Source organism: Lentinus tigrinus, assembly GCF_003813185.1.
Source record: "Lentinus tigrinus ALCF2SS1-7 unplaced genomic scaffold L226scaffold_1, whole genome shotgun sequence".
Classification (NCBI taxonomy): Eukaryota; Fungi; Basidiomycota; class Agaricomycetes; order Polyporales; family Polyporaceae; genus Lentinus; species Lentinus tigrinus.
The window spans coordinates 1,255,187-1,277,076 of NW_027137910.1; the positions used below are offsets into that span (position 1 = coordinate 1,255,187).

Here is a 21,890-nt window from a genome sequence, read left to right on the forward strand (position 1 = left end):
AAAGATGGGAGCCAATACGTCTCTCGGCTTTACAAACGACATTTTCTCACCGCGACTAGCCGCAACGCGGCAACCGGACTCAGATCGTCATGGCCTTGCTCCACTCATCATTCAACTGCACAAGGAGGCTCCCGTCGACTGTCCATCATGCATCAGTTTCATTGTGAAATACTCGAACTTCGATGCGTCCTTGCTCTTAGAATCTCTTTGCATTACGCTGTCACGCGCACCCCGGTCTAGGTGGGTCTGACCTCACACCTGACTGTTCCCCGATGTTCTTCCGATGGTAGGCCTTCCGGCGGTCACATTTTGAGACAGCTACTTCGTACGATGGCGCGCTTTGTCTCCGAAGAAATTCAGAGGGGAATGCACCTTGCGTGCCGGCTTATAAACGGAGGAGGGGTCATGTTTCCGCGCGCCAATCCCGACGTCTCCGTTCACGATGCGACCTGCACTGTTGTTCCTTGCCTGCCTTCTGCCACTTTGGAGTCCATTTGCTCTCACTGGTGCAGCCACAGCTACGGAGAAGAACAGCAACTTTCCCAAAGGTTTCGTCACGACCAATGGCAGGGATTTCCAGCTCGATGGAAAGCCTTTCGTGAGCGACCGGCCGTCTCCGTCGTGTATGCTGCGTTGTCTAATGAACCCTGGTACAGGCATTTGTCGGAGCAAACTCCTATGTTTGTGTCCTCGACTATATGTTTCCTGATGGTCCTTACACACATAATGGTGCAGTGGTTGCCGCTGTTAACCAGCCAAGCGGATATCGATGCCACGTTGAATTCGATGAAGCAAACCGGAGTCAAAGTTCTGCGGACATGGGTATATAGTTTCACAAGGCTGGTCCGTAACTCGCGCTGAAATCGGCACGCTTCAGGGCTGGAATGCCATCAATGGAACCGAACTCGAGGGGGCTCTCCAGACGAATCTCACGTACTACCAGGTGATACACGACGTCATACCTATCTGTTCAACCAACGCTGACTATCTGCAGGTATGGAATGGGACGCAGTATATTCTCAATGACGGGCCGCAGGGTTTGCAACGCCTGGACAATGTTATTGCCACTGCCGAGAAATACGACATCAAGGTTATCGTTGCCTTCACAAATAATTGGTTCGTGTGTGTCCTCATCCCATTCAACTTGCTCGCTAACCCACTTCCAATACCCAGGGTCGGTTATGGGGTAGGCACTGGCGAATTCGCACTGACCTCCCGCATTCTCACTTGCTAGTATCGCGCAGGGTTCAGATCTGTACATCCAATGGATGCTTGGTGCCGGACAAAGCCATGACGTCTTCTTCACCAATCGGGACATCATCTCTTCCTACCGTGAGGGCCATTTATATAGTTGTCCCCTCTACTCGCTAATGTCATAACAGAGGCGTACGTGAAGACCATCGTATCATGTTATAAAGACTCCCCAACCATCTTTGCGTGGGAGTTGATGAACGAGGCTCGATGCTTGAGCGACACGCTTCCTGCTGGGCCCTCCTGCGTCCCCGGCTCTAACACGCTCCGTACCTGGTACCGGGAGCAGTCGGATTATGTCCGTAGCTTGTGAGTGAATGTTTCCAGACGGTATAATTTGCTCACAAATCAACCATAGGGATCCTAACCATTTGATAACCACCGGTGGAGAGGGCCATTTTTACTGGAAGAATCCAAGGAAGTAGTACGTGTCCGGTGCTTGTCGTATTTGCACTCTGCTTAACCCCTTTCAGCTGGTTCAATCACTCCCTTGTTAGTGACTACAACTACAACGGCGAAGGTGCGTCTTGTGGAGTTGTGTCCTTGACGGTTTCTTGACCATTATTTTGACAGCTGGCGAAGACTTCGATCACGACTTACTCCTTCCCAATATCGACTTTGGCACTTACGTGAGTTCTCACTCCAGCCTTCCTTACAATGGTGCGCTGACATCCAGGACAAAGCACCTCTATCCACAATCTTGGTATGGTCGTCGTCTCCCCCCTTCTGTCAGTCTCTAATGCAGCATTGCGGATTAGGTATTCTGAGCTAGTGAGTCGCGCATAGTCATCTCTCAGCTAGACGCGTCTGAAGTCCCTTTAGGATTTTCCTGGATCCAACTGGACTGTGGAGAATTGGGGCATTCAGTGGATCGATGACCACATTAATGGTAAGGCTCCTTCTTTGCCTCCCGTCGATATGCTATACCCTGGTCCCTCATGCGCTTCTTTAGCGGCAGACAAGGCAGGCAAACCCGTCATCCTCGAGGAGTTTGGTGTCGGCGGTCTCCGTACGTGCCTAAGACTTATAATCCAGCAATCTCGTCGTTGAACGTCAAGCAGGAAACAAAACGGATATTTACCCTAAGTGGGTACAACACGCTTTGGACACGAAACATGCGTACGTGATCCCATTATCCGTTGACGATCCCTTTTGTTAAATCAGCTTTTCTCTAGCGGGTAAGTGCCGCTGTCCCTATCGTGCCCGTAGTCACTGGCGGGACCGTTGCCTTCGTAACAGAATCATGCCTTGGCAATGGGGACAATTGGGTCTAACCGAAGACGGCGGAAACCGCCTCATCAAGTATGCTGACGCGATCATCGACGGAGTACGTGACTTCCAGCCTTTTCCATGTATGACATATCTCACGGAGTCAATTATCTCGCGCACCTGCTTAATGCAGGCCTCCCCGAACGACGGTACGATTGCATCTCGATCCGCATCGCGGATTCACAAGATTCGCAGATCGACTCATTGTGGGTCCTTTCAGGAAACACTTTCTACGCTAACCAGACTCAGGTGTGGGACGTCTTCACGTAAGTCTAAGTCTAATATGCCCCTTACGCCCCGTCGCGTCAGCGCGAACCCTGGGACTCGGTTGGTTGCGAACGTTCTTGCTGACCGACACGTTCTAGGAGGGCGGCCAAGATCCAAGATGCGCGATCTGGATAGACTATGCGCTAGAAGTACAAGGCGACGAGAGCATGGCTATGGTACACATATGCGACAGCGAACGATGACGAATGCAACGAGACGTGGCCGACTCCTCCGTCTGAACTCCTTCAACCGTAGCCCGCCCACCTGGGGTCGCGACATGGATCCTAGCAGAAATTTCAGCAGAATTCTCCATCTGGTTCATGGCTCGGGCTCACCGAGGTGTTGTGTATCTGTGTATTGTTGTGCGCACTTTCCGCCGCCGTGATATTCACGCCTTCGGAGTGCCGGATATACCGCGTGCAACCGCATTGCTGGGGAGATACGCCGAAGATGGCAGAAATGCGGCACGTCGCATTCCGCCAGATGCGCACACTCATAACGGCTGGATTCAGACAAACTGCAAAGGATCAGAGAACAATCTGAATGCTCACGACAACTCGATCGTCCGTGACCCTTTCTCCACAGCATATTTGTATATTGAGCCAGCCTCCAACCCGAGAGGGGGTGTAGTCTGGCCTGCAAGCAGCGCCATGCTGCCCGCGCGCGTCCCATTTGCCCCTAAAATGCGGATGGCAACGTCTGCGTTCATATCGTTTTCAATCTCGAAGTCGAAGAGCGCATCAGACTGAGTCGTCGGGGTCGGCATAGCCGCGTCGGGGCAGGGTGCTTCGTGTCAACGCCTCCGAAGCAGGCGGGGAAGAGGGGGAACATCGCGACCGCGGCTCGCAGAGCAGTCGCTAAATATACCCGTTCGCGTCCGGCAGAACCAACCGTGTACTCCTATGACACTTTGTCACAGAGGGCCTGCGAGCTACATAGAGACAGGTTGCCGGGACGTGCAAGACAAGAAGGGAACACAATGAGCCGCCGCAAACGCAGCCACCGCCTATTGTGTTCCGCATCCGAGGCGACCAAAAGTACACAATCGGACGCAGGATCGGGTGAGGCGAGCTCCGCGAGCGTTGTTTCAGCTTCCTGAAAACGGGAAGAGAGGCTAGTTGACTCGAGATCTGTGTGTGCGCGGAAAGACGATTGATCCCGGAGTAGCCCAGGAATCGCGGGCGTGCGATAGTGGGCGGCTCCTTATTGTCTTCGGCTCGGTTCTGAGCGGTCATGGGGAGCACGCGAGGATGTGCGACGCAGAGAGACGCGTGTTAATTCGATACGAGTACGTACATGTCCGAGAGATACAGCGAGTAGTGGCGGGTATGAGCGGGGATTGCAGGCGAAGTGACCGATATTAAGAATACATAGTAACGCACATCGCCGCTAACGCCTCCCGTGAGGCTCAGAAAGCGGATACTTTCACCGAGGCAGGTCATTCCAGGGCTTCCAGCCATCCTTCCGCATTTTCTGCACGATGCGCAGGATGTTCTTGCAGTCATCGATGCCGGAATGATGGCGCCCCTCCAGTTTCATGTGCGCATTACGCAGCATGCCTGCCATTCCCGTCGCGTTCTTCAGCCCGTACATCCGCTGGTACGACTTTTTCACGTTGATCCAGCGGTTATACGGCGCTGTGAGCGTGCCAGTGGACGGGTCGAGTCCGACCTGGGTGCCACTAAGACGCAGCTGCATGGGGAGCATGGTCTTGAGGTCCCACTCGCCACAAGTCAGGTACGCCACGGACCCTGGCTCCTGCATGACTCCATGTTCCTGGAGGAACGCTTGATAACGTTCCCAAACGGAAGGGAATGGGTATGCAGCATTGACTGTACTCTGAAAGGGTTCGGATGACTACTACCGGCATCAATAAACATGAAGGCGTACCTGCTCGATCCCAGTCAACTCCGTGCAAAACTGGGTCAAGGTAGGATGGCAAATAGGGTGGACATATTGGTGGAAGACGGCCTTGACTTGATCCTGCTCAATGTCGTACAGCAGTGTAGGAAATTCTATGATCTCCATTTCGTTCCGGGGTATGCTTCCAGAGTCGTCGCAAGTTGCCTCGAAGTCGAGTATGAGCAGATATCGCAACCGCATCCTGGCGCTACCGCCGAATCCTGCTGCTGCTGCTGCTGAACGAAGGAGAGACATGGGGATAGCCAACAATACTGTTGAGCGCATGAGGCCCTCCGATCTACGTACATATAGGCGGCAGCGGCCCGGACACGGAGCCGGCGTGATGACTGGAAGTGACTGACCTTCACACGATAGTAACGTAAATCAACCCTACCGAAACTTTCAAACAAGGTCATAACACGTCCATTCAATAGCAGAGCAGGATAGACAGACTCATTACAGCTGATATACAATCAAGAAGATGGGGGAGAAGTCACTGGACCAATGACGGGATAGGCGAGAGAACCAACGAGGACCGTCTACCAAGGGAGGAACGAACCGCGGCGAATCCTGAAATCCATCATAAGGTCCATGCAGACCAAGTCATCGTCGTCCTCAGTGAAGCCGCGGATGTTAACCTTGAATTGTGCTAGAACAAGGATGTGAGCATAATCGCCATAGGTTCCTTATCACTGGGAACGTACCAGGCGGAATCTCCTTGGGGAGGGTCACGGTCTGCACCACCTTGTGCGTCCCCTTCTCAACGGGGCACTGGATGGTAGTGTTCGCGTTGCGACTGTATGGAAGCTGAGTACACATGATGAGACAGCGCATGCGAGACACTCACGCTTCCTCGCAGATATCAAACTCCTTCTGCAACAGCTTGATAACACCCGCCTTCACAGTGACATCTGCGTATGCGCCGTCCTGGAGAGCCAGTCCTCATGAGGGATGAATACTTCTAGAGTGCTATGGCACGCACCTCGACTGAAGCATCAGCCACGCCCTCGACCGTTATCGTGAGGTCCTGGCCGCGCTCAGGCGGGTCAGGAGAAACCTGGATGCTCTTCACGTGAACGATGTGCGATTCAGTGCCTGCGTTTCGCCGTCAGTACGAATCCCTTTGAACGATGAACAAGACTTACCGCAGTCGCTCCAGTCCCACCTCTTGTCGGGAACACCTGGGAAGAGCACCTGCTCCTCCTCAATTGGCGTCGCAACAACGCCACCGAGAGCAGCAGCAAGCAGAAGGAGGAGACCAAATCGCGCCATTGTGACGAGGGAGGAGGAGGGTATCGTCGTCGTGGTCGTAAGTAAAGGAAGGGGCGAGGACGCAACGCGAGCCCACCTATCCGAGTAATGACGGAGGCGAAATGGCGTGGGAACGACCTTCCTTCCGGGGCTCCAGCGGCGGGGCAGGGGGAGCAGTCCGGTCTCGGCTCCGGGGGTGATCCGGGGCTGCGGAGGAAAGCGCCCAGAGCTGGTGACGCACTGCCTCCGACCCCGCCATTGGGTCCAAGCGACTCTGCCAGTGCCTGCTCACAGCTGCGCTCAGTCTCGCGCCTTACTTCTACCCACGACATCCCGCCCCTCCTTTCCTCTTCCCCTCACGACCTCTTCTTGCTTGTCTTTTGCTACGACCGTGACGACCCTATCCCCTGTTTCGCCTCCTTTGTGATCGCAAGCCATGAAGCCGAGAGATTACTGCTGCTGCGCCATTCCGGTGGTCTATGCTGGAATTTATACTGCTCTGCTTGAGCAGTTTGTGCTGGGTATAGTTGCAGGAACACTATCCATCGCCACCCCTTCTAGTGAGTACAACGTCCTATGGTGAGCGAAGGAAGCTCACGCTCCTATAGTCGTCGGCGCATCTACGCCGTCTTTTGCAAAGTGGATATTCGCGATCGTGTGCTGGGCTGGTGCTGCGATACAGGTGCTAGGATTCATCGCCGTGCGGCAGGTACGTACCACAGACCTCTCTTACTGCGCCGACTTCATATAGAAGCGCAGGAACGGCCGATCTTCTTCCGCCGCTATGTCACCCTCCACCTTCTCGCGACTGTCGCTGCGTTTGGTGTCTCCGCAGCATGGATCATCTTGTCCGCCACTCGCCATAACCAAGCCCAGTCGAAGTGTCTGACCGATTTCTTTGGCAACACTATCTCCGCCAACAACTCGGAGGGTCAGACCCTTTGCAACATCTTCCCTTGGGCAGACGTTGGAATCATGGGCGGCTTGTGGGTCTTGTTTGCGATCGTACAGGTAAGCTTGCGTAACCGAGAATCGGGGCCGACGGAACTGATCCAAGGAATGTCCGCAGACGTACCTATACGTCGTCCTCTCTTCATTCGGCAAGGGACAGCGGCGGGACCACACACGGTATCATTCGCTCTCCTCCAAGTCGCTCAACAATATCCCACTCGAGGATCGTGGTGGTGCGTGGGACTCCCGCAATTCTACCGAAATCCTTGTTCAGCCTGGTGGCCACGCAAGACACGACAGCGACGCCAGTGTAGCCACCGTCATGGCTGACCCGGTCCAAGGGTACGCGGACCACAACTACTCGGCGTACCCCCCTCCCGCGGGCGCATATACCCAGGAACCGGGGCCGACCCCGCGCGCGTACGATAACTACTACGATAACCGCAACAACACCAACAACGCGTACAGTGGCGGCGTGGTCTACCCCGAGCATAGCCAGCCCCATCCTGGTGAGTCGTAAATCGCGTCGCGAGACGCCCGACCCTCTCGGCTGTCTCGTGCAGACGCAGATGGTTGGTATCCCTCCCCCACCTAGATACCAGATAGGTGCTGATTGCCGTGTTCTTCCAGCGGAGGGTTCGTTTCGGCGCAAGACGCCCAGGCTCCAGAAGCCTTTGTCGGACGACTACACGGTATATAACCCCTATCCGACTAGATACTAGCATCGTAGTTGCTATCGCTTTAGTTTCGAGCGCTGAGATACGGACTCTACACGGACTGTTTCGCACTATGTATCAAAGACATTTCTTGGGAATGTGTGGGGCCTGGTATGGCCTTGACGGCCATGAGTTCAGCAGAGAACCCTCATTTTGCTGGGCGTGAGTCGTCCTGCGGTAGCATGTCTGGCATAATGAGGCGAAAGCGTAGGTATTGCGGTGCTATACGTCCTGCACCATCTCATGTTCCCATGGCCCCAAGTCTAGTCTGACACCACGACTCGCCGCAATCTGTTCCCATCGGTCGTGTCGACCATTGTCCATCATCAGGGAGGCCCTAAAGGATGCGCATATGTGCTGAAGCGGGCGGTCGCGGAGCAGGATGTCGGACTCGATAGCCTCGCACAGGCTCCGCTCTTCCGCTGTCAGCGCCACGGCGTACCAAGCGTTCATCACCTGGAGCTTGAGGACGGCGAGCGACATCGGCAGGGAGCGGATGAAATTGCTGCGTAGCTCGTCGACGGTAACGAGGTGCAGCGCAAAGTACTCGAGGAGTGGCATATTTTCCAATGCTTGCGTGATAGTCGTGCTTGATAGTCGACTGCATCCGAGAAGGACGAGCTTGCGGAGGGACTGCCCGTGCCCGCTCGCCAGGGACTCGATGTGATGGTTCCGAATTTCGAAACCTAGCCGGTGGCCGAGTGCGTATGTGAACGACTCGAGCTGTGCACCAGGGAAGCAGTCGTCCACGGTGTGCCGGTCGAAGTGGTTCCCGGTAATGCTATGCAGGATGACATGGCGCAGCCGGGGCATTTGCCGCGGTGTCTCCTCGCAGCCGCGCTTCGTCAGGGTGTCGCTCGGGATGATCTCGCCCGAGAAGCGCAGGGCGACGAGGTTGGACGGGTCGACGGCATCGTAGAGGTCGACCCGCGTCTCCGCGTTGAGATAGAGTTCGTAGCTCGAAAGCGACAGCGGCCCTCTGGGGAACATCGCACGCTCGAACTTGAGTCCAAGACGCCGCGATCCTGTGCATCAGCGAGTATGTCAGCAGAAATGCCACCGCCGTGCCACTACGGCGATTGAGGGGGCATACGGTGCAGGTCCATCGTGTTGTTGAGGTTAATTGGGAGGCCTTGGGTGCACTGGAAAACGCGGAGCCGCTGGAGGGCGGTCATGCGGGCGAGTGCGAAGTGGAGGTTTGACAGCGGGGTGTCTTCCTTTCGGGGCGTCCGATCAGAGCATGGACTTATACAAGCATACACTCTGAGCTTACCTGGTCGCCATCGGCCGCAGAGGAGTGGAAGACGCGGCCGTCGTTCGCAACATCCGCCCACTCTATCTGAGCGGCGAACTGCGGCGTGGCGTAATAGATAAAGGCGTTGATTTGGTGCTCTGTGGGTAGCGAGACGTAGCGTCTGTAGTGGAGTGCGGCTTCGTCTGTGATCTGTCGGCAGACGTGGAGGAGCCGGATATGGGCGTTGTTGGGCTGGTGCCGCCGTGAGACATACTGGTGGTCTGCGAGGAAGCAGTCGTATATCTGGAGTCTGAGCTCGATGGGGAGCTCAAGAAACGCGGCAGCCATGAGAGGATGCGCGGCGTGGACGCCGAGCAAACCACTCTCGACGAGCGTGGTGGACGAGAGGACGCGCGGGGATGAGAGCCGGCGGAGAGGCGATCGCTGAATAGATCATGTGGCACAAGTAAGAAACCATATATGGCAGGAGGTGGGGGAGACGCTGGGCGAGTGAGAAAAGCGGGGATCCAGGGAAGACGGCGGTTCTCTGCACCCCGCCCGTTGTCCGAGAGCTGAGCCTGCTGAGTGCCGCTGCCTGGCAGTCGATGCATGTGCTGGCCAGCCAGGGCACGTCTACCTTCTTTGCAGTGTGACCCCAGCCTCCCTCCGACCAACCTCCGCGGGGCGTCCCGTCTGCACAGCGCGCACCGTCGTCTCAGCGTCCGTCTGTCGCCAAATACAATAAGGCCTCTTCAACGTGGCAACGACACCGTCCCTGCACGCCTCAGGCGATAATCGCAGCCTTTCCTCTCGAGGTCCACCTGGTGCGGTCGCCCTCCGTGTCTGAGCACCACTGGCAGTGCATCCTCGCCATTCCATACCCGCAGGGACCCGGGAACAACTGTGCAGAACAGGCTCTCTCGGTCTGTCGACTGCCGTAAGTTGCGACGCCGCGCAACGGGCCGCGGAAGCTTGAAGCAGCTGCCAAACCCGCGCAATATTACCCTGTGCCTCTCTGCTGGCGTTACTCTCCCTTCCTTCTCGTGCACTCTCCTTACATCCTATTGCCTCCGCTTCTCCTCCCCACAATCGCTTCTATCGCCTGCTAGCCCCCCTCGCCGTCCCCGCTGCTCTGAGCTCTTGATCCTCGACGACGACCAACGACCATGCCCGGCACAACGCAGTACGAGGTCCTCCTCGACTTCACCAACGACACGCACGATTGTGCGACCGTCCAGCTCCAGCGGGACTACGGCCGGAATACAGGCGCAATCGTCCTCCTGCACCCAGGCGAGAGCGTGACACTTGTACTTGATGCAGGTGAGCACGACCCCAGCAAGCCAGGCCGTACACACGAGACACACAGAGCAGAGCGGCGGCTGACAGCGGCTGCAGGCACAGTGTACAAGTATGCGTTAAAAACACGGTCAAGAGTGGCAAACGTAACGTGAGTCCGCCTCGCTAGCATAGATGCACTAGTACTCACTCAGCCATCGCTATTACGTCGTCTGGCGCTCCGCGCACACAGAGCACGAGCATGGCGGGACGTCAGTTGCACCGTCTCCCAGCTGTTCCCTGCTGCCGCGACGCATCCCGCGCTCTCCCCGACGTCGTCCGACCCGCTGCGGCCCGTGCAGGGGATTACTGTCGACCGGCATTGGCGAGACATGCGTTTCTGCATGTGGAACGATGCATAGCATCCAGGCTCGGCGGTCGTGGACGTTCGATGCATATGCCAGTGAGTGTGCGCCGATTCGCAGACGGAGAGGACACGCTTCTGATAGCCAGCGCGTAGCTTATTGTCTTCCGCGGAGGCGAATTTGTCACGGGACAGCGCGTTCCTGTCCTGACCAGTACTCGTGCTCGCAAAGGCAATGACAATGGTCAATGGCGCCGCACCGCATACCCGCACGCGCCACATTCCGCCAGTCCATGCCTCCACGCCCGAGCGCATGGCATGGTTGCGGCATGCGCATCGAAGATATCTTGGGCTGCAAGGAGGAGGGGCACCGCGATCGCGTGCGATTGCGACTGGACTCGGACGATGTGTTAGATTATTAGGCCCTACTGTCCTCACATAGGTTGTAATGGTCGCGGCCACGCCCTGGCCGCACGCAGGTTATTTTATGTCCCGATTAGATACCACACGCAGATGACGCCGTCGATAATCACCAGTGTATACTTCTGACCTCAGTCTGACACAAGAGCCCGTTACAATACATATGTGCAGCACTTGCTCAACGTTGTCTCCACGTGTATCATACGCTGCCTGCGGTTCTGGAGGAGAAGTGCGGCGTTTGGATGGGAGGTGAGGCCTTGAGGGAACGAGAGAGAGCCGACAAAGTTGCAACGCCTGTTACTCGTGTTTGCCGTGAGGCACGGACTCGTAGACGCTGGACGCGGTTACACATTGATATTGGTACGTACGGCTCAGATGGCGCAACTGCTGGGAATGCCGGCAATTCTGGAAGTGCATGCTCGTCACAGGGCTTAGTGCATTCTCACCGTCAAGAAACAGCCGCCACAGCAGCCGGGGGTGTCTGGAGCCTGGTCGCCGCGTCGGATTAAAGCGACAGGCCGGTACCGAAAGATCATTGAATGGCTTCCCGTGCCCTGTCGTGCATCAGCGGCTCTGGGAAAGGATAGGCGGGTAAGCAGGTATTATAGGCTGACTGCGCGGGGAAGATCCCCCGATGGACATGACCGTAGGCACGTACTGACGCTGCATGCCACCGGAGGTACACGCATATGGGGGTACGGACCCAGCTTCGTTGCAATGCTCGTGATTGAGGTGCGGACTTCAAAGCTTGTTTCTTCCCTCCATACAAGGTCGGCGGACCTAGTTCGCGAGCATTGTCCTCGAGCACGAGTCCTGACTGGGGGTTTAGAGGGCGAGCGAAGCAGGGGTGCAGTTGTTCATGGGAACCGGGGAACTCATAAGCGTCAGGCAGAGTCATGTGTGAGGTCGAGCCGGAGAGGACTGCTTGAAGAAGAGGCGAGATTCCTGCGGGACGTGGGACTTGAGCTCCCTGGACGCTCCATCCCGGAAGGTTGATATATAGCGGGTGGTTCTTTGGGGAACCATATCATAGATCAGTGAAGTCATAGTAGTGAAGTGATAGATGACAGCCTTCATAGCTCCTTGCAGCGAAGGTGAAGATAGTCCGTAGTTGGCATAGATGGGGAAGCTCCCGGTCCCACTACGTAGGGGAAGAGGACCCTGCCGCGTTCTGAAGCAGCGGAAGACCGGATCGAGTGTACCCTGAAGGAAGTCATGCCATGGTTCGACGACGGATAGATGCCGACCGATCGGTTTGCCAACTCTGTTGCAACTTAGCACCGTGAGCTCACCTGATAGAAGACTTGGGCCTGACGATCTGTACGAAGTGTCGGCGAGGCCGCCGGACCAAATGAGTTCTCGGAAGAAGCTATCCAGTATCGCAGACGTACAGCGAGTATGTGAATGTACGCAGCGGCCTCTTGACACCATCCTAAGCATCAGAGGAAGTGGCTGCCGCAATCATCCGTTCAGCAGCTGTACAGTGGCCTGCGTGACAGGCCCGTTGCACTCACGGACAGCAGTATGGATGGATTGATCCAAAAAACCTTGAGCCTATGTTGACGATCGCTATGTAGCAGTTCGTCCCGGCATGAACTGAGCTGGAGGAGGGATTGTTGACATCGATGTCGTGGTGGTTGATCAAGTTCAAGTACGATAGACGCCCGACCTACTGCATAGATCAGGCCGAATCTGGTTTACGTCACCTCTTCGTGTTGCACCATCACCTGCCTGCTAGCTGCCCATTGGGACAACAATTCAGCGTATACAAGATGCAGTATGTTGAGTTGAATCTGCTTACTTGTGTCCAACTCCCCCAGTTCTCCTACTGCTACGAGTGACTCGCAGTCAGACCTGGTTTCCTATCTACATCACTAGGACTCTGTCCTGTCAGACTTACAGTAGCATAGCCGAGAGATAGGCCGCTCCGAGTCCGTACGCTGTTATCCAGCGAATCAAGTCGCGGTGCACGTGACGGCGGCCGTGATACGACGCGTGATGTCATGGCCGTCATAGGTCGCTCATTGTCCTACGCCAACTGGAGACTCCGACGAGATGCTCACCGAGGAGGCTTGCCCGGGTGCCTATATAGCCCGCCCTACTCCTGTCTGACAACCCTCTACTTTCCTTTCTACCACCACCTCCCTCCACGACATACGCATACACTCGATCCTAACATATTCCAGCATGCAGGCCGCATCTAACGCCATGCAGAATGTGAGTTTCCCAAACTGACTTCAGCCGGATATGTGACTGACTGCAATTCAAAGGCCATGGGCGCAATGCCTACCGAGGTTCACCCCGAATCCAAGACTCGTCCCAGCGGCGAAACCATGAAGGCCCTGGCGTGGTTTGGCTCTCAAGATGTCCGTCTCATCGATGCTCCAATCCCTGACATTACTGAACCGGACGACGTCATCCTCAAAGTCACCGGTACGACTATTTGCGGCTCCGACCTACACCTCTACCACGGAGAGATCGTCACCCTCCAGAAGGGCGACATTCTTGGACACGAGGTATGTTTTCCCTCAATTTGTCGCTGAAACGAACAACTCAATGCATTCTAGTTCATGGGAGTCGTCGAGAAAATCGGCCCGAACGTCCACAACGTGAAGATTGGCCAGCGTGTCGTCGCTTCCTTCCAGATTGCATGTGGCGAGTGCGAGTACTGCAAACAGAAGCTCTCCTCGTTCTGCGACCGTACCAACCCCTCGACGTATGTGTCATCGTACTCACGTCTACGATGCACGACTCATGTACCTCCAGGTTGCAAAATGCGATGTACGGCCACCGTGATGCAGGGTTCTTCGGCTACTCCCACTTCACCGGTGGCTTCGCGGGTGGTCAGGCCGAATACGTTCGCGTTCCGAAGGGCAACGTTAACCTGCTTCCCATCCCCGACAATGTCCCCGACGAGAAGGCCCTCTACTTGTCTGACGTTCTCAGCACTGCATATCACTGCGTGATGGATACTGGTGTTCAGCCAGGTGACATTGTTGGCGTTTGGGTACGTATCCACTGGTTGCTTGTGGGCATTCACGAGCATTTGCTGACAGCGCATCCATCCAGGGTCTCGGTCCGATCGGTCAGTGCGTCGCCAGATTTGCGAAGTTGAAGGGTGCCTCGCGCGTTATTGGCGTCGACCGCGTCCCCGAGCGGCTGAAGATGGCGCAAGAGGGAGGCATAGAGCCCCTCGACTTCTCACAACACAAGGACGTGGTGAAGCGCTTCCAGGAGATTGCTCCAGGCGGACTCGACGTTGCGTTGGATTGTGGTATGTGTCACTCGTCGCCGTCGTCCGAACAACGTCTAACTTTCAATGTAGGCACGTTCCACCAACCTAAGACAATACTGCACAAGGTCGAGAAGGCGCTCATGCTGGAGACAGACGTCTCTGAGATTGTCAATGAGATGATCATGTCTGTCAAGAAGGGCGGCCGTTGCGGACTTATTGCCGCCTACGCTGGATACACAAACCACTTCAACATCGGTGCGCTGATGGAGAAGGGTGTACGCCTCATCGGAAACGGCCAGGCACCCGTCCACAAGTGGTGGAAGGAAATTCTGTACGACTTGATCATCCCTGGGAAGTTCGATCCTACATTGTGAGTTCCATGCCCGAAGGTCGAAACGTGACGGCAGTCTGACCATCCCTCCACAGCATGATCACCCACCGTGTCGCCATCGAGGACTTCCCGAAGCTCTACCAGGCATTCGACAAGCGCGTGGGCGGTGTCGAGAAGGTCTTCGTGCAGACCAAGTTTTCCAACCCGCCTTCTCCTGGCTGCCCGACCCTCAGCAAGGTCGACGATTGGGCACACTAGGAAGGATGTCGCATGCTAAGTGATGAGAAGTTTGTATCCTGCCATTGTAGCACCAGCGCATTGCGCATTGTAATTATGTACCATCAGCAACCGGTTTTGGCTCTACTTCCTGAGCTTCGGTGTCGAAGAACGTGAGCACGCTTTTAATGCGCTGAACATGTGGCCCAGCACGGCGTGCCGTACCGTTCGCGAAGCAACGTGCGTCGCATCAGATCGCGCACTCAGCGTCCGGGGCCGCCGCAGTGTTCGTCCTATAAAGTGCGAGAGACAGGAAGGGAGCAAGCCCCCGCTTCGCCCTATACGTCGCCCTACTGAAGCATGAAGACCACGTTCCTTAACGTCCTCATAGCCATCTCCGCCCTCCCGGCCCGTGTGCTCGCGAAACCGGGCGTCGACCAGGCGATTGCGCAATTGGAATCGTCGAATTCGAAACTTCTGCAATATCCAACGCAGTTCACGCAGGGGATTATGCCGAAGGCCATTCATTCGCACAATGATTGTGAGTCGCTTCCCTGCAGGAGTGAGTTGCTGTGTGTATGCCGCTTCTAATTCCACCGAAACACGACGCGCCCATGTGACCCGCGACCGAATGGATGGCCATGAGAAGATTGGAGAGACGTGCCGCTGCTGACTGCCCTGAGCTTCGGGGTCGCGAGCGTAGAAGCGGATGTGTGGTTGATCAACGGAACTCTGTTTGTGAGTGCACAGATTGCAAGAGCATGGAAGCGAGCACGTTAACGAGGGACACTGGTATTGAAGGTTGGGCACGAAACTGGAGCCTTAACGGAGGACCGCACCTTCGATTCGCTGTACGTGCAACCGTTGTTGCAGATCTTGCATATGCAAAACCCGAAGGATGGCTTCACTGCGAATGATACCGGCGTGAAGTCAGTTCCTTATCGCACAGCAAATCGTGTTTCTATAGACTCACAGAGTGGTTGCGCATAGTGGCGTCTTCGACACTTCAGGCGGGACACCATTGCAGCTGCTGGTGGATATCAAGACCGATGGTGTCGAGTCAGTGCACAACGTGTTCCTTCCCTCCTGGTGGACACTAATGCATACGTCCTACCCGAACAGGGCTTTGCCATTTATCCTCAAAGCACTCCAGCCTCTCCGCGCGGCCGGCTACCTCACTACCTTTGCCAACGAGACCCTGACCCAATCCGCAGTGACAGTCGTCGGGACGGGCAACTCCCCTCTGGAGCAGGTCAAGGCCCTATCCCCACGCGACTACTTCTTCGACGCGCCCCTGACGCAGCTCACTGACCCCTCTCTCAACACGACGTGGGACCCAACCCTATCCCCGCTCGCATCGACGGACTACGAGACCGCCGTCGGGTGGAGTGGCATCGGGAACGTCACCGACGAGCAGGTGGCGAATATTACGCAGTTCGTCGGGGACGCGCACGGACGCGGCATCGCGGCACGCTTCTGGGACACCCCAGCGTGGCCGATATATGCGCGGGACAACGTGTGGCGGGCCTTGTTGGAGAACGGGGCGGACTGGCTCAACGCAGACGACTTGGCCGCTGCGAGCTCGTTCTGACTGCGAGAATGAACGGTCAGAAGTTTGAAGGGAACATGAGTAGGCGATGTAGAACCGTCGAATGTTACTACTACTTACTCGCCTTAAGTGCAATTGGGGACTTGATCATGTTCCATCGGTCGGGGAAGGAAGTCAACGGGGAGCGACAGGTTTGGGAATCCTACACGGGAGCTGTACCGGTGACTTTACCGAATAGCAGGCTTATTGACATAGCTGATGGCTTCTCGCTGCAATTCACACTTTATAAAAAGGATGCCATTGAGTATGTGAGGTGTTGCGTCCTACTGGGAAGCTAGACTCACCTTATGATGGCTCGAGCCTCGCCTTACGTCGTGAGAGGCCTTCTAGACGTCGAGCGACGCTGGGTATCCCACCACATTGGTCCATCATAACCGTCGTCGGCACGGACAACTACCGGCTTAACGGTTTACCCATCGGCCTAGTCCCAGCAGATTATGGGAACTGGGAAGGACTTGGTTGAAATCGTATCGGCGAGATAAGGGACACGCAACGACTCAGATGTATGACGCAGGGGTGACCACGCACGCGTAATCGCAGCCAGGTACAGAGTTTGTCGGGATGGCCGATCCAGAGCAGAAGCAACATCTGCCAGGAGCGTTGGCCAATGAGGTTGACCGGGGGAGGGGGGGGGGGCGAGCAAGTTCTAGAACAAGAATGAGGGGGTAGCGTAGTAGGATTAGTATTATACGATCATATCTGGTTCCATACAGAAGTCTTGTCTACACCAAGCTTTTGGCGGTTGAACCACCGCGAGCGGCCAGGGATGTCTCTGCCCAGGGCGCCCTGTGCGAGGTGGAAGGTACTCCGTACGCCGCCGGGTACAGTCTGACCAGCCTTGAGGCGAAGGCTCTCGAATGACTTGTTCTTCTTCTCCTTGGCCGCGACGATCTCCTTCAGCGCGAGTGGTTGCGCCAAGAGCGTGTCCTATAGCCAACAGATGGGTGGGGGTAGCGTATGAGAGAAATAGAGGACGTACGACATGGTCCTCGGTCAACTTGGTCAGCTTCTCCACACCCTCTTCTCCTCGGTACTTGAGGACCTTCTGCAAATTCCTTCTCGTGATCGGTCGCAGTTGTCCTCGCTCATTAAGCCCAGTCTCCACCTCCCGCTCAATGACGTCCTCCACCTCAGGAATGCCAGATGCAACCACGGCCTTGGGACCCTGCTGCCCCACCTTCTTGCCCAACAGCTCCCAGCCAACTGCACGCGCTGTCATCGCGAAGCGCAAGTCTCGCGGGTTGTCCACGAGCTCTAGAACAGCATGGGGTGCGTTGTCTCCTGGACGGTTGCCGAACTTGTGTATCCGCGTGTAACCGCCAGGCCGTTCGGCATACCGTTGCGCGAGGTCGGTGAATACTTTGGGAACGAGAGACTGGTTCAGGAGAAACCCTGCGGCCCGACGGAATGCGGGCAGGTCGCCCCTTTTGCCCAGGGTGATAAGCTGCAAGCAGTTCATATCATATATTTCCACGGAATGCAGATGGAACGCGTGCACACCTTCTCTGCCAGCCTGGCAGCATCCTGCGCCTTGGGGAATGTGGTCTTGATCTGCTCGTGCTGGATGAGGGACGTCACGAGGTTCCTAGCAAGAGATGAGAGAAGAACGAGGAAAGGAACAGCACGAGAGCACACCGGAGCATGAGCATCCTATGCGAGGATGTCCTCGAGAACTTGCGAAAGGCGACCCCATGCTTCATGGTGGTCGCTCGCTGTGGGCTGTAATGAGCGTCTACACGGTAGCTTGCGCTCTTCTCCAGCAAGCGCCTGAGGTTGCGGCGACTGAAACCTTCCCTTCGGAGTGAGAAAACCGGAGATCTCCCTTTCTTCCTGAAACGGCAACTTGCTTCATTGGAAGGACCACTCAACGTTCTTGAACCACTCACGCAAGCCAACCAACGTCTTCATTTTAAAAGAAATCCTCCCGTTCCCGTCTATACTTTGCACGGCATGCCCGTGAGAGGCGGTGATTTTCCCATATACCGACGATGACGTGTTCCAGCAGGGCAGGCTCACACCACAATATTATCTCCAGTGCATGATAGGATCACGGTCATGCTACTTACTATTCAATATTCAAACCGTCGGAGGTGATACATGTAGGCCGCTAACGAGATAGTAGATTTTCATGGTCATACAAGCCAAGCGATTTTCGGCCATTGATAACACAGCTCGCGTCGATCCCCGTCGGGGAGTAGGAGTAGGGGATCTACGGGGTTAGACCGGCCTCCTGGTCAGTAGCATGCATCTGCAACCGTAGCTCTCCCAGGAGAAGAGGTGGGTAAGCTCCTGGGTGACTGGAGCAAGAGGTGCTAACTGCATCTTGGACACTGTCTCATGACACTCACCCCAGAACGCATCATTCCGGGACTGATACCCCCGGGCGGGCGAGGTATTCTCTGAGCCATACATGTGCATATGACGGAGTGTCCCAGCAGGTCCCGACACTACCGATCACGAAGTTCTGGAAAAGCATTCTCGTAATGATGACTTCACCTTCTACCAACCACCCGATACTCAATAGTATCCGCGGTCTAACTTCATGGCATAATTCCGTTCACCGGTCAGTCGGCGAGCCATCCCTGTGGTAAGCCCCTGAGTGTCTATCTGGAAAGATAATGTATTCGATTTGCATACATCTCGCTCGAGAAGCACAGTTCCTAGCACCGCGACCGCCGCGTGTGGTCTCGTCTACCCCGCAAACTCAAACCTCCAGTCACCCCCGGCGAACTCACCCGAGAGGTCTACAACGAATACGTTTCCAGAATCCGGGAAGGATTCCTGCCTGCTGGCGTCATTGCCGCACGCGCCACAATGCGCAGTGGTCACGTACAGCTGATCGTTCTTCGGCCCTGGACACGCAACGTATGGCCGGTGAGCGACATCCGGCATTGTCACGGCTGGGATTACTTACCGCCGAAGGTGCAGGCCGTAACATTCAATACCGTAGGGAAGAAGACTTCTAGATCCATCTCCCCATCTCGGGTGTACCTGATAATCCTGGACCCTCCCCAGCTGCATCCCCGAAATGCGATAATCAGCGTGAGCGTATCCTCGGGGAACATTGCGAAAGGACAAACCGTGCCGACCACACCCCGCCATCCTTATCGATGCAAAGGCCATCAGGGTACGTTCCCTCCGGAAGGCCTTGTGACAACGCATCCACGAAATCCCGTCTGCGCGTCACTTTCCCGTCTTCATAATCGTATGCGTATATCTTGTTCTTGAACGAATCAGTGAAGAGCCTAAAGTTAGTAGTATCTCAGATCTGGTGACATCGCGGCAGAAGAATGACAATGCAAAGGACAAGCACCCACATGGTTTTGCCACCATCCGTCCAGCCCAGACCGTTGCAGTCCTTCGCAGAAGAGGTCAAGTGCCTATGAGCCGAGAATCGCGGAAACATCGTTGGAAAAACAACGTACCGTGAACGGCCCGGGGTCGAGCACCTTGCATACATCGCGTTCGGCGTCGTAGATGTACAGTTGACCGGGGACGTCCTGCCCTTTGTTGAACAACGTCCCCGCAACAAAACGCCCCTTCTGGTCACACGCGCCGTCGTTGAACCTAGTGAATGGCTGGAAACCCGTTGGTATGGGTCGGCTCAAGTACCGCAAGGAACCATCTTCAATGAGTGCGAACCCATGCTTGGTCGCACAAGCCAACTACAAACACTTCATGTCAGCAGGCTGATGACTGAAAGGCGATACGAGCTCTCGGTATATACGTACACCCTTGCCGTTACGTCTAATGGCCAGGCAAGTAACGGGGTCGTTGAACTGCTCGTAGTGCAGCGTCTGTGACTCCAAATAATAATGGTATACCTACACGGAGCAGTTATTAGCGTCATAGACGCAAATTAAACGCGAGATGGTACTTTGTGTTGTTCAATGTCTACGAAATGCAATGTCGACGCCTGAGGATCATATAACGGTCCTAAAATGCATACAAGACGGGTCAACGAGTGGCACTGAACGGAAGAGCTGCCGAGACTACCTTCTCCCAAAGTACAGCGCGTCTCGAGCAGAGGTTTATCAACGACGATACGGCGAATAGGCATGGTATCGGGTAGGCTGGCTAGACGGAGGATATGTTGGTATTCCGACGCAATCCCTGAGGTGTCGCACCGCATACTATATAGCGGATGAGCTATGACGTCCTCACCATACAGGGGCATTGGGAAACGTAACTGGTCCCCACTGCTTCGGTAACGACGCCGCGGTGTCGAAAAGAACGCACCTGAGGAGTGCTGATTGCGTTCTTCGCTTCTTCACTTCCCCTACTAGCGAATCAAACTGTATCAAGCGGCCACCGAATGGTCTCGACCATGAGAAGCACGTCATGCCCTGCGCGTTTCAAACAGCAGAACGGCAAAACGGAAGCGGAATTACGATTAGAGAAGACGAGGACGGTACATGGACGTTCATACTACAGACTAGTGCGCTGGAAGAACAGTCAGCCAACACAAACGGGCATGTGCAAGTACTAAGACGCTCACCCGCCGGTGTCTTGGCAATGTAGTCGATGGCTGTATCACGCAACAAGAGGTCAGAGAGGAGCTGCCACAGGGAAAGCTCCACGCACCTTGCTGCACCGTCGTGATCTCGTCCGCCTCAGCGTCAGGGATCTCAATAGCGAACTCCTGTAGGGCGCGCTGAGCATGTTGACCGCTAATTACGCCTTTGCGGGACGTACCTCCTCAACAGCCATCACAACTTCAACAGCATCCAGACTATCCAAACCAAGGTCCTCCGAGAACTTTGCTGTCTTCGAAAGCTATTCAGACACGTCACAATGAGCACACCATATAGCATTCCCTGACAATACGGATTGTATGCTACGCACCTTGGAGCTGTCAACCTTCTCGAACGACTTCAACACGTCGAGAACACGCGTAGTAATCTCCTCTTCTGACAGACCCGCCGCCGCAGAGAACGCTGCACGAGGAACGAACCGGCTGCGCGCCGCGAGAGCAAGACGAGGAGCCACGACTGAGCGGGCAGCAACGTTGATGTTGCGGGCGGCGAAGTTGCGTGCAGCGAGACGGAACATGGCTGTACTTTTGGAGAGGATGCAAAGACGCGGTCACCAGAGCTCGACGAGGACACACGTCAACTCCGCCCGCCGGAACTGGCCGACTCTTGTACAGGCGCCTGGCGGACGTCGGCGCGTTCTGGGCGCAATCCACGCGTCTGCATTGGCTCCTCGCATGCTCGGTGTTCGACTCTCTCAGATGGACAATATCTCTTCTTCTCTACGATCTACTAGCACGCTGACGTCTATACAACCGGTGTCTGCGTACTCTTACACATCCTATTGACGTTCATCCACCAATCTAGAATCGCATTAGGGAGGCTATGATACAAACAAGTACGATACGGGGTATATAGAAGCCAAACTCGCCATCATGGGCCCAAGAAACATGCAGAGTATATCGACGACGTCAGCGGTGAACACTAAGTAAACGTCCACGTGGATGTGCGAGGGATACAACAGGAAAGTGGCACTAGAACATTCCCAATTCAGACAGTTGTGTGAGGAGGCAGGAAAGCGGAAGGTGAGACAGCGATGGATGACAGCGAGGATGTAGACTGACTCG

The 21,890-nt window shown here is 55.6% G+C and overlaps 12 protein-coding genes across 12 annotated transcripts; 5 read left to right on the plus strand and 7 right to left on the minus strand.

Moving 5' to 3' along the window:
• The first annotated feature begins 324 nt into the window (after nt 1–324).
• On the plus strand, nt 325–3,186 carry L226DRAFT_607224 (glycoside hydrolase). Its single transcript, XM_067685767.1, has 20 exons — nt 325–598; nt 657–680; nt 736–822; nt 878–943; nt 995–1,120; nt 1,178–1,186; nt 1,245–1,332; nt 1,383–1,560; nt 1,610–1,675; nt 1,725–1,771; nt 1,825–1,880; nt 1,935–1,954; nt 2,010–2,022; nt 2,074–2,140; nt 2,204–2,260; nt 2,313–2,370; nt 2,488–2,578; nt 2,654–2,669; nt 2,741–2,786; nt 2,886–3,186. The coding sequence occupies exons 1-20, from the start codon at nt 443–445 to the stop codon at nt 2,920–2,922; spliced, it is 1,308 nt and encodes a 435-aa protein (XP_067542591.1). The 5' UTR covers nt 325–442; the 3' UTR covers nt 2,923–3,186.
• On the minus strand, nt 2,887–3,747 carry L226DRAFT_528229 (uncharacterized protein). The gene is made up of 2 exons (XM_067679299.1): nt 3,339–3,747; nt 2,887–3,279 (listed from the first exon to the last, which is right to left on the minus strand). The coding sequence occupies exons 1-2, from the start codon at nt 3,551–3,553 to the stop codon at nt 3,084–3,086; spliced, it is 411 nt and encodes a 136-aa protein (XP_067542592.1). The 5' UTR covers nt 3,554–3,747; the 3' UTR covers nt 2,887–3,083.
• Nucleotides 3,748–4,071: 324 nt separating this feature from the next.
• Nucleotides 4,072–4,952, minus strand: L226DRAFT_607226 (exonuclease RNase T and DNA polymerase III). The gene is made up of 2 exons (XM_067685768.1): nt 4,678–4,952; nt 4,072–4,626 (listed from the first exon to the last, which is right to left on the minus strand). The coding sequence occupies exons 1-2, from the start codon at nt 4,942–4,944 to the stop codon at nt 4,213–4,215; spliced, it is 681 nt and encodes a 226-aa protein (XP_067542593.1). The 5' UTR covers nt 4,945–4,952; the 3' UTR covers nt 4,072–4,212.
• A 28-nt stretch (nt 4,953–4,980) lies between these two features.
• On the minus strand, nt 4,981–6,047 carry L226DRAFT_607227 (uncharacterized protein). The gene is made up of 5 exons (XM_067685769.1): nt 5,835–6,047; nt 5,672–5,784; nt 5,537–5,616; nt 5,394–5,485; nt 4,981–5,338 (listed from the first exon to the last, which is right to left on the minus strand). The coding sequence occupies exons 1-5, from the start codon at nt 5,959–5,961 to the stop codon at nt 5,229–5,231; spliced, it is 522 nt and encodes a 173-aa protein (XP_067542594.1). The 5' UTR covers nt 5,962–6,047; the 3' UTR covers nt 4,981–5,228.
• A 171-nt stretch (nt 6,048–6,218) lies between these two features.
• Nucleotides 6,219–7,770, plus strand: L226DRAFT_607228 (uncharacterized protein). Its single transcript, XM_067685770.1, has 6 exons — nt 6,219–6,500; nt 6,549–6,649; nt 6,700–6,951; nt 7,010–7,400; nt 7,455–7,463; nt 7,522–7,770. Exons 1-6 carry the CDS (start codon nt 6,377–6,379, stop codon nt 7,611–7,613), a joined length of 969 nt encoding a protein of 322 aa, XP_067542595.1. The 5' UTR covers nt 6,219–6,376; the 3' UTR covers nt 7,614–7,770.
• Nucleotides 7,612–9,274, minus strand: L226DRAFT_556019 (uncharacterized protein). Its single transcript, XM_067683098.1, has 3 exons — nt 8,881–9,274; nt 8,701–8,824; nt 7,612–8,632 (listed from the first exon to the last, which is right to left on the minus strand). Exons 1-3 carry the CDS (start codon nt 9,187–9,189, stop codon nt 7,830–7,832), a joined length of 1,236 nt encoding a protein of 411 aa, XP_067542596.1. The 5' UTR covers nt 9,190–9,274; the 3' UTR covers nt 7,612–7,829.
• A 733-nt stretch (nt 9,275–10,007) lies between these two features.
• On the plus strand, nt 10,008–10,538 carry L226DRAFT_518199 (uncharacterized protein; the record flags this gene model as incomplete). Its single annotated transcript, XM_067678542.1, has 3 exons — nt 10,008–10,161; nt 10,182–10,288; nt 10,332–10,538. 3 exons carry the CDS (start codon nt 10,008–10,010, stop codon nt 10,536–10,538), a joined length of 468 nt encoding a protein of 155 aa, XP_067542597.1.
• A 2,265-nt stretch (nt 10,539–12,803) lies between these two features.
• Nucleotides 12,804–14,861, plus strand: L226DRAFT_497207 (GroES-like protein). The gene is made up of 7 exons (XM_067677599.1): nt 12,804–13,117; nt 13,171–13,416; nt 13,468–13,616; nt 13,667–13,907; nt 13,970–14,174; nt 14,226–14,505; nt 14,562–14,861. Exons 1-7 carry the CDS (start codon nt 13,088–13,090, stop codon nt 14,722–14,724), a joined length of 1,314 nt encoding a protein of 437 aa, XP_067542598.1. The 5' UTR covers nt 12,804–13,087; the 3' UTR covers nt 14,725–14,861.
• Nucleotides 14,862–15,019: 158 nt separating this feature from the next.
• On the plus strand, nt 15,020–16,273 carry L226DRAFT_607231 (uncharacterized protein; the record flags this gene model as incomplete). Its single annotated transcript, XM_067685771.1, has 5 exons — nt 15,020–15,223; nt 15,332–15,420; nt 15,484–15,611; nt 15,673–15,741; nt 15,805–16,273. The coding sequence occupies exons 1-5, from the start codon at nt 15,043–15,045 to the stop codon at nt 16,271–16,273; spliced, it is 936 nt and encodes a 311-aa protein (XP_067542599.1). The 5' UTR covers nt 15,020–15,042.
• Nucleotides 16,274–16,884: 611 nt separating this feature from the next.
• Nucleotides 16,885–18,010, minus strand: L226DRAFT_556022 (mitochondrial 54S ribosomal protein bL17m). The gene is made up of 4 exons (XM_067683099.1): nt 17,927–18,010; nt 17,792–17,876; nt 17,271–17,735; nt 16,885–17,218 (listed from the first exon to the last, which is right to left on the minus strand). The coding sequence occupies exons 1-4, from the start codon at nt 17,989–17,991 to the stop codon at nt 16,985–16,987; spliced, it is 849 nt and encodes a 282-aa protein (XP_067542600.1). The 5' UTR covers nt 17,992–18,010; the 3' UTR covers nt 16,885–16,984.
• Nucleotides 18,011–18,896: 886 nt separating this feature from the next.
• On the minus strand, nt 18,897–20,359 carry L226DRAFT_528239 (uncharacterized protein). Its single transcript, XM_067679300.1, has 8 exons — nt 20,288–20,359; nt 20,169–20,227; nt 20,023–20,115; nt 19,717–19,956; nt 19,609–19,649; nt 19,372–19,536; nt 19,206–19,306; nt 18,897–19,143 (listed from the first exon to the last, which is right to left on the minus strand). The coding sequence occupies exons 1-8, from the start codon at nt 20,349–20,351 to the stop codon at nt 18,983–18,985; spliced, it is 924 nt and encodes a 307-aa protein (XP_067542601.1). The 5' UTR covers nt 20,352–20,359; the 3' UTR covers nt 18,897–18,982.
• Nucleotides 20,360–20,669: 310 nt separating this feature from the next.
• L226DRAFT_14272 (acyl carrier protein) lies at nt 20,670–21,402 on the minus strand. The gene is made up of 5 exons (XM_067672368.1): nt 21,137–21,402; nt 20,987–21,067; nt 20,876–20,933; nt 20,784–20,819; nt 20,670–20,734 (listed from the first exon to the last, which is right to left on the minus strand). Exons 1-5 carry the CDS (start codon nt 21,341–21,343, stop codon nt 20,727–20,729), a joined length of 390 nt encoding a protein of 129 aa, XP_067542602.1. The 5' UTR covers nt 21,344–21,402; the 3' UTR covers nt 20,670–20,726.
• Nucleotides 21,403–21,890: the final 488 nt, after the last annotated feature.

Excerpts from the sequence above, each read along its gene's own strand:
- L226DRAFT_497207 (XM_067677599.1), top strand. The coding sequence starts at position 13,088 with ATGCAGGCCGCATCTAACGCCATGCAGAAT. Across the intron at positions 13,417-13,467 it reads GCGACATTCTTGGACACGAG|TTCATGGGAGTCGTCGAGAA; the intron begins GTATGTTTTCCC and ends AATGCATTCTAG. Across the intron at positions 14,175-14,225 it reads CGACGTTGCGTTGGATTGTG|GCACGTTCCACCAACCTAAG; the intron begins GTATGTGTCACT and ends CTTTCAATGTAG.
- L226DRAFT_556019 (XM_067683098.1), bottom strand. The coding sequence starts at position 9,189 with ATGGCTGCCGCGTTTCTTGAGCTCCCCATCGAGCTCAGACTCCAGATA. Across the intron at positions 8,825-8,880 it reads CTGCGGCCGATGGCGACCAG|GAAGACACCCCGCTGTCAAA; the intron begins GTAAGCTCAGAG and ends ACGCCCCGAAAG. Across the intron at positions 8,633-8,700 it reads CAACACGATGGACCTGCACC|GATCGCGGCGTCTTGGACTC; the intron begins GTATGCCCCCTC and ends GCTGATGCACAG.
- L226DRAFT_607224 (XM_067685767.1), top strand. The coding sequence starts at position 443 with ATGCGACCTGCACTGTTGTTCCTTGCCTGCCTTCTGCCACTTTGGAGT. Across the intron at positions 599-656 it reads AGCTCGATGGAAAGCCTTTC|GCATTTGTCGGAGCAAACTC; the intron begins GTGAGCGACCGG and ends ACCCTGGTACAG. Across the intron at positions 2,261-2,312 it reads GTTTGGTGTCGGCGGTCTCC|GAAACAAAACGGATATTTAC; the intron begins GTACGTGCCTAA and ends AACGTCAAGCAG.
- L226DRAFT_607228 (XM_067685770.1), top strand. The coding sequence starts at position 6,377 with ATGAAGCCGAGAGATTACTGCTGCTGCGCCATTCCGGTGGTCTATGCT. Across the intron at positions 6,650-6,699 it reads GATTCATCGCCGTGCGGCAG|GAACGGCCGATCTTCTTCCG; the intron begins GTACGTACCACA and ends ATAGAAGCGCAG. Across the intron at positions 6,952-7,009 it reads TCTTGTTTGCGATCGTACAG|ACGTACCTATACGTCGTCCT; the intron begins GTAAGCTTGCGT and ends GAATGTCCGCAG.
- L226DRAFT_607226 (XM_067685768.1), bottom strand. The coding sequence starts at position 4,944 with ATGTCTCTCCTTCGTTCAGCAGCAGCAGCAGCAGGATTCGGCGGTAGC. Across the intron at positions 4,627-4,677 it reads AGTTGACTGGGATCGAGCAG|AGTACAGTCAATGCTGCATA; the intron begins GTACGCCTTCAT and ends GAACCCTTTCAG.
- L226DRAFT_556022 (XM_067683099.1), bottom strand. The coding sequence starts at position 17,991 with ATGAAGCATGGGGTCGCCTTTCGCAAGTTCTCGAGGACATCCTCGCAT. Across the intron at positions 17,877-17,926 it reads CATAGGATGCTCATGCTCCG|GAACCTCGTGACGTCCCTCA; the intron begins GTGTGCTCTCGT and ends ATCTCTTGCTAG. Across the intron at positions 17,219-17,270 it reads AGTTGACCGAGGACCATGTC|GACACGCTCTTGGCGCAACC; the intron begins GTACGTCCTCTA and ends TGTTGGCTATAG.
- L226DRAFT_607227 (XM_067685769.1), bottom strand. The coding sequence starts at position 5,961 with ATGGCGCGATTTGGTCTCCTCCTTCTGCTTGCTGCTGCTCTCGGTGGC. Across the intron at positions 5,486-5,536 it reads TTTGATATCTGCGAGGAAGC|TCGCAACGCGAACACTACCA; the intron begins GTGAGTGTCTCG and ends GCTTCCATACAG. Across the intron at positions 5,339-5,393 it reads CCCCAAGGAGATTCCGCCTG|CACAATTCAAGGTTAACATC; the intron begins GTACGTTCCCAG and ends TCCTTGTTCTAG.
- L226DRAFT_14272 (XM_067672368.1), bottom strand. The coding sequence starts at position 21,343 with ATGTTCCGTCTCGCTGCACGCAACTTCGCCGCCCGCAACATCAACGTT. Across the intron at positions 20,934-20,986 it reads TTGTGATGGCTGTTGAGGAG|GAGTTCGCTATTGAGATCCC; the intron begins GTACGTCCCGCA and ends CGCGCCCTACAG. Across the intron at positions 20,820-20,875 it reads GATCACGACGGTGCAGCAAG|CCATCGACTACATTGCCAAG; the intron begins GTGCGTGGAGCT and ends TGCGTGATACAG.
- L226DRAFT_528239 (XM_067679300.1), bottom strand. The coding sequence starts at position 20,351 with ATGCCTATTCGCCGTATCGTCGTTGATAAACCTCTGCTCGAGACGCGC. Across the intron at positions 20,116-20,168 it reads TAGACATTGAACAACACAAA|GTATACCATTATTATTTGGA; the intron begins GTACCATCTCGC and ends TGCTCCGTGTAG. Across the intron at positions 19,307-19,371 it reads GGCGGGGTGTGGTCGGCACG|CTGGGGAGGGTCCAGGATTA; the intron begins GTTTGTCCTTTC and ends TCGGGGATGCAG.
- L226DRAFT_528229 (XM_067679299.1), bottom strand. The coding sequence starts at position 3,553 with ATGCCGACCCCGACGACTCAGTCTGATGCGCTCTTCGACTTCGAGATT. Across the intron at positions 3,280-3,338 it reads TCACGGACGATCGAGTTGTC|TGTGCGCATCTGGCGGAATG; the intron begins GTGAGCATTCAG and ends AGCCGTTATGAG.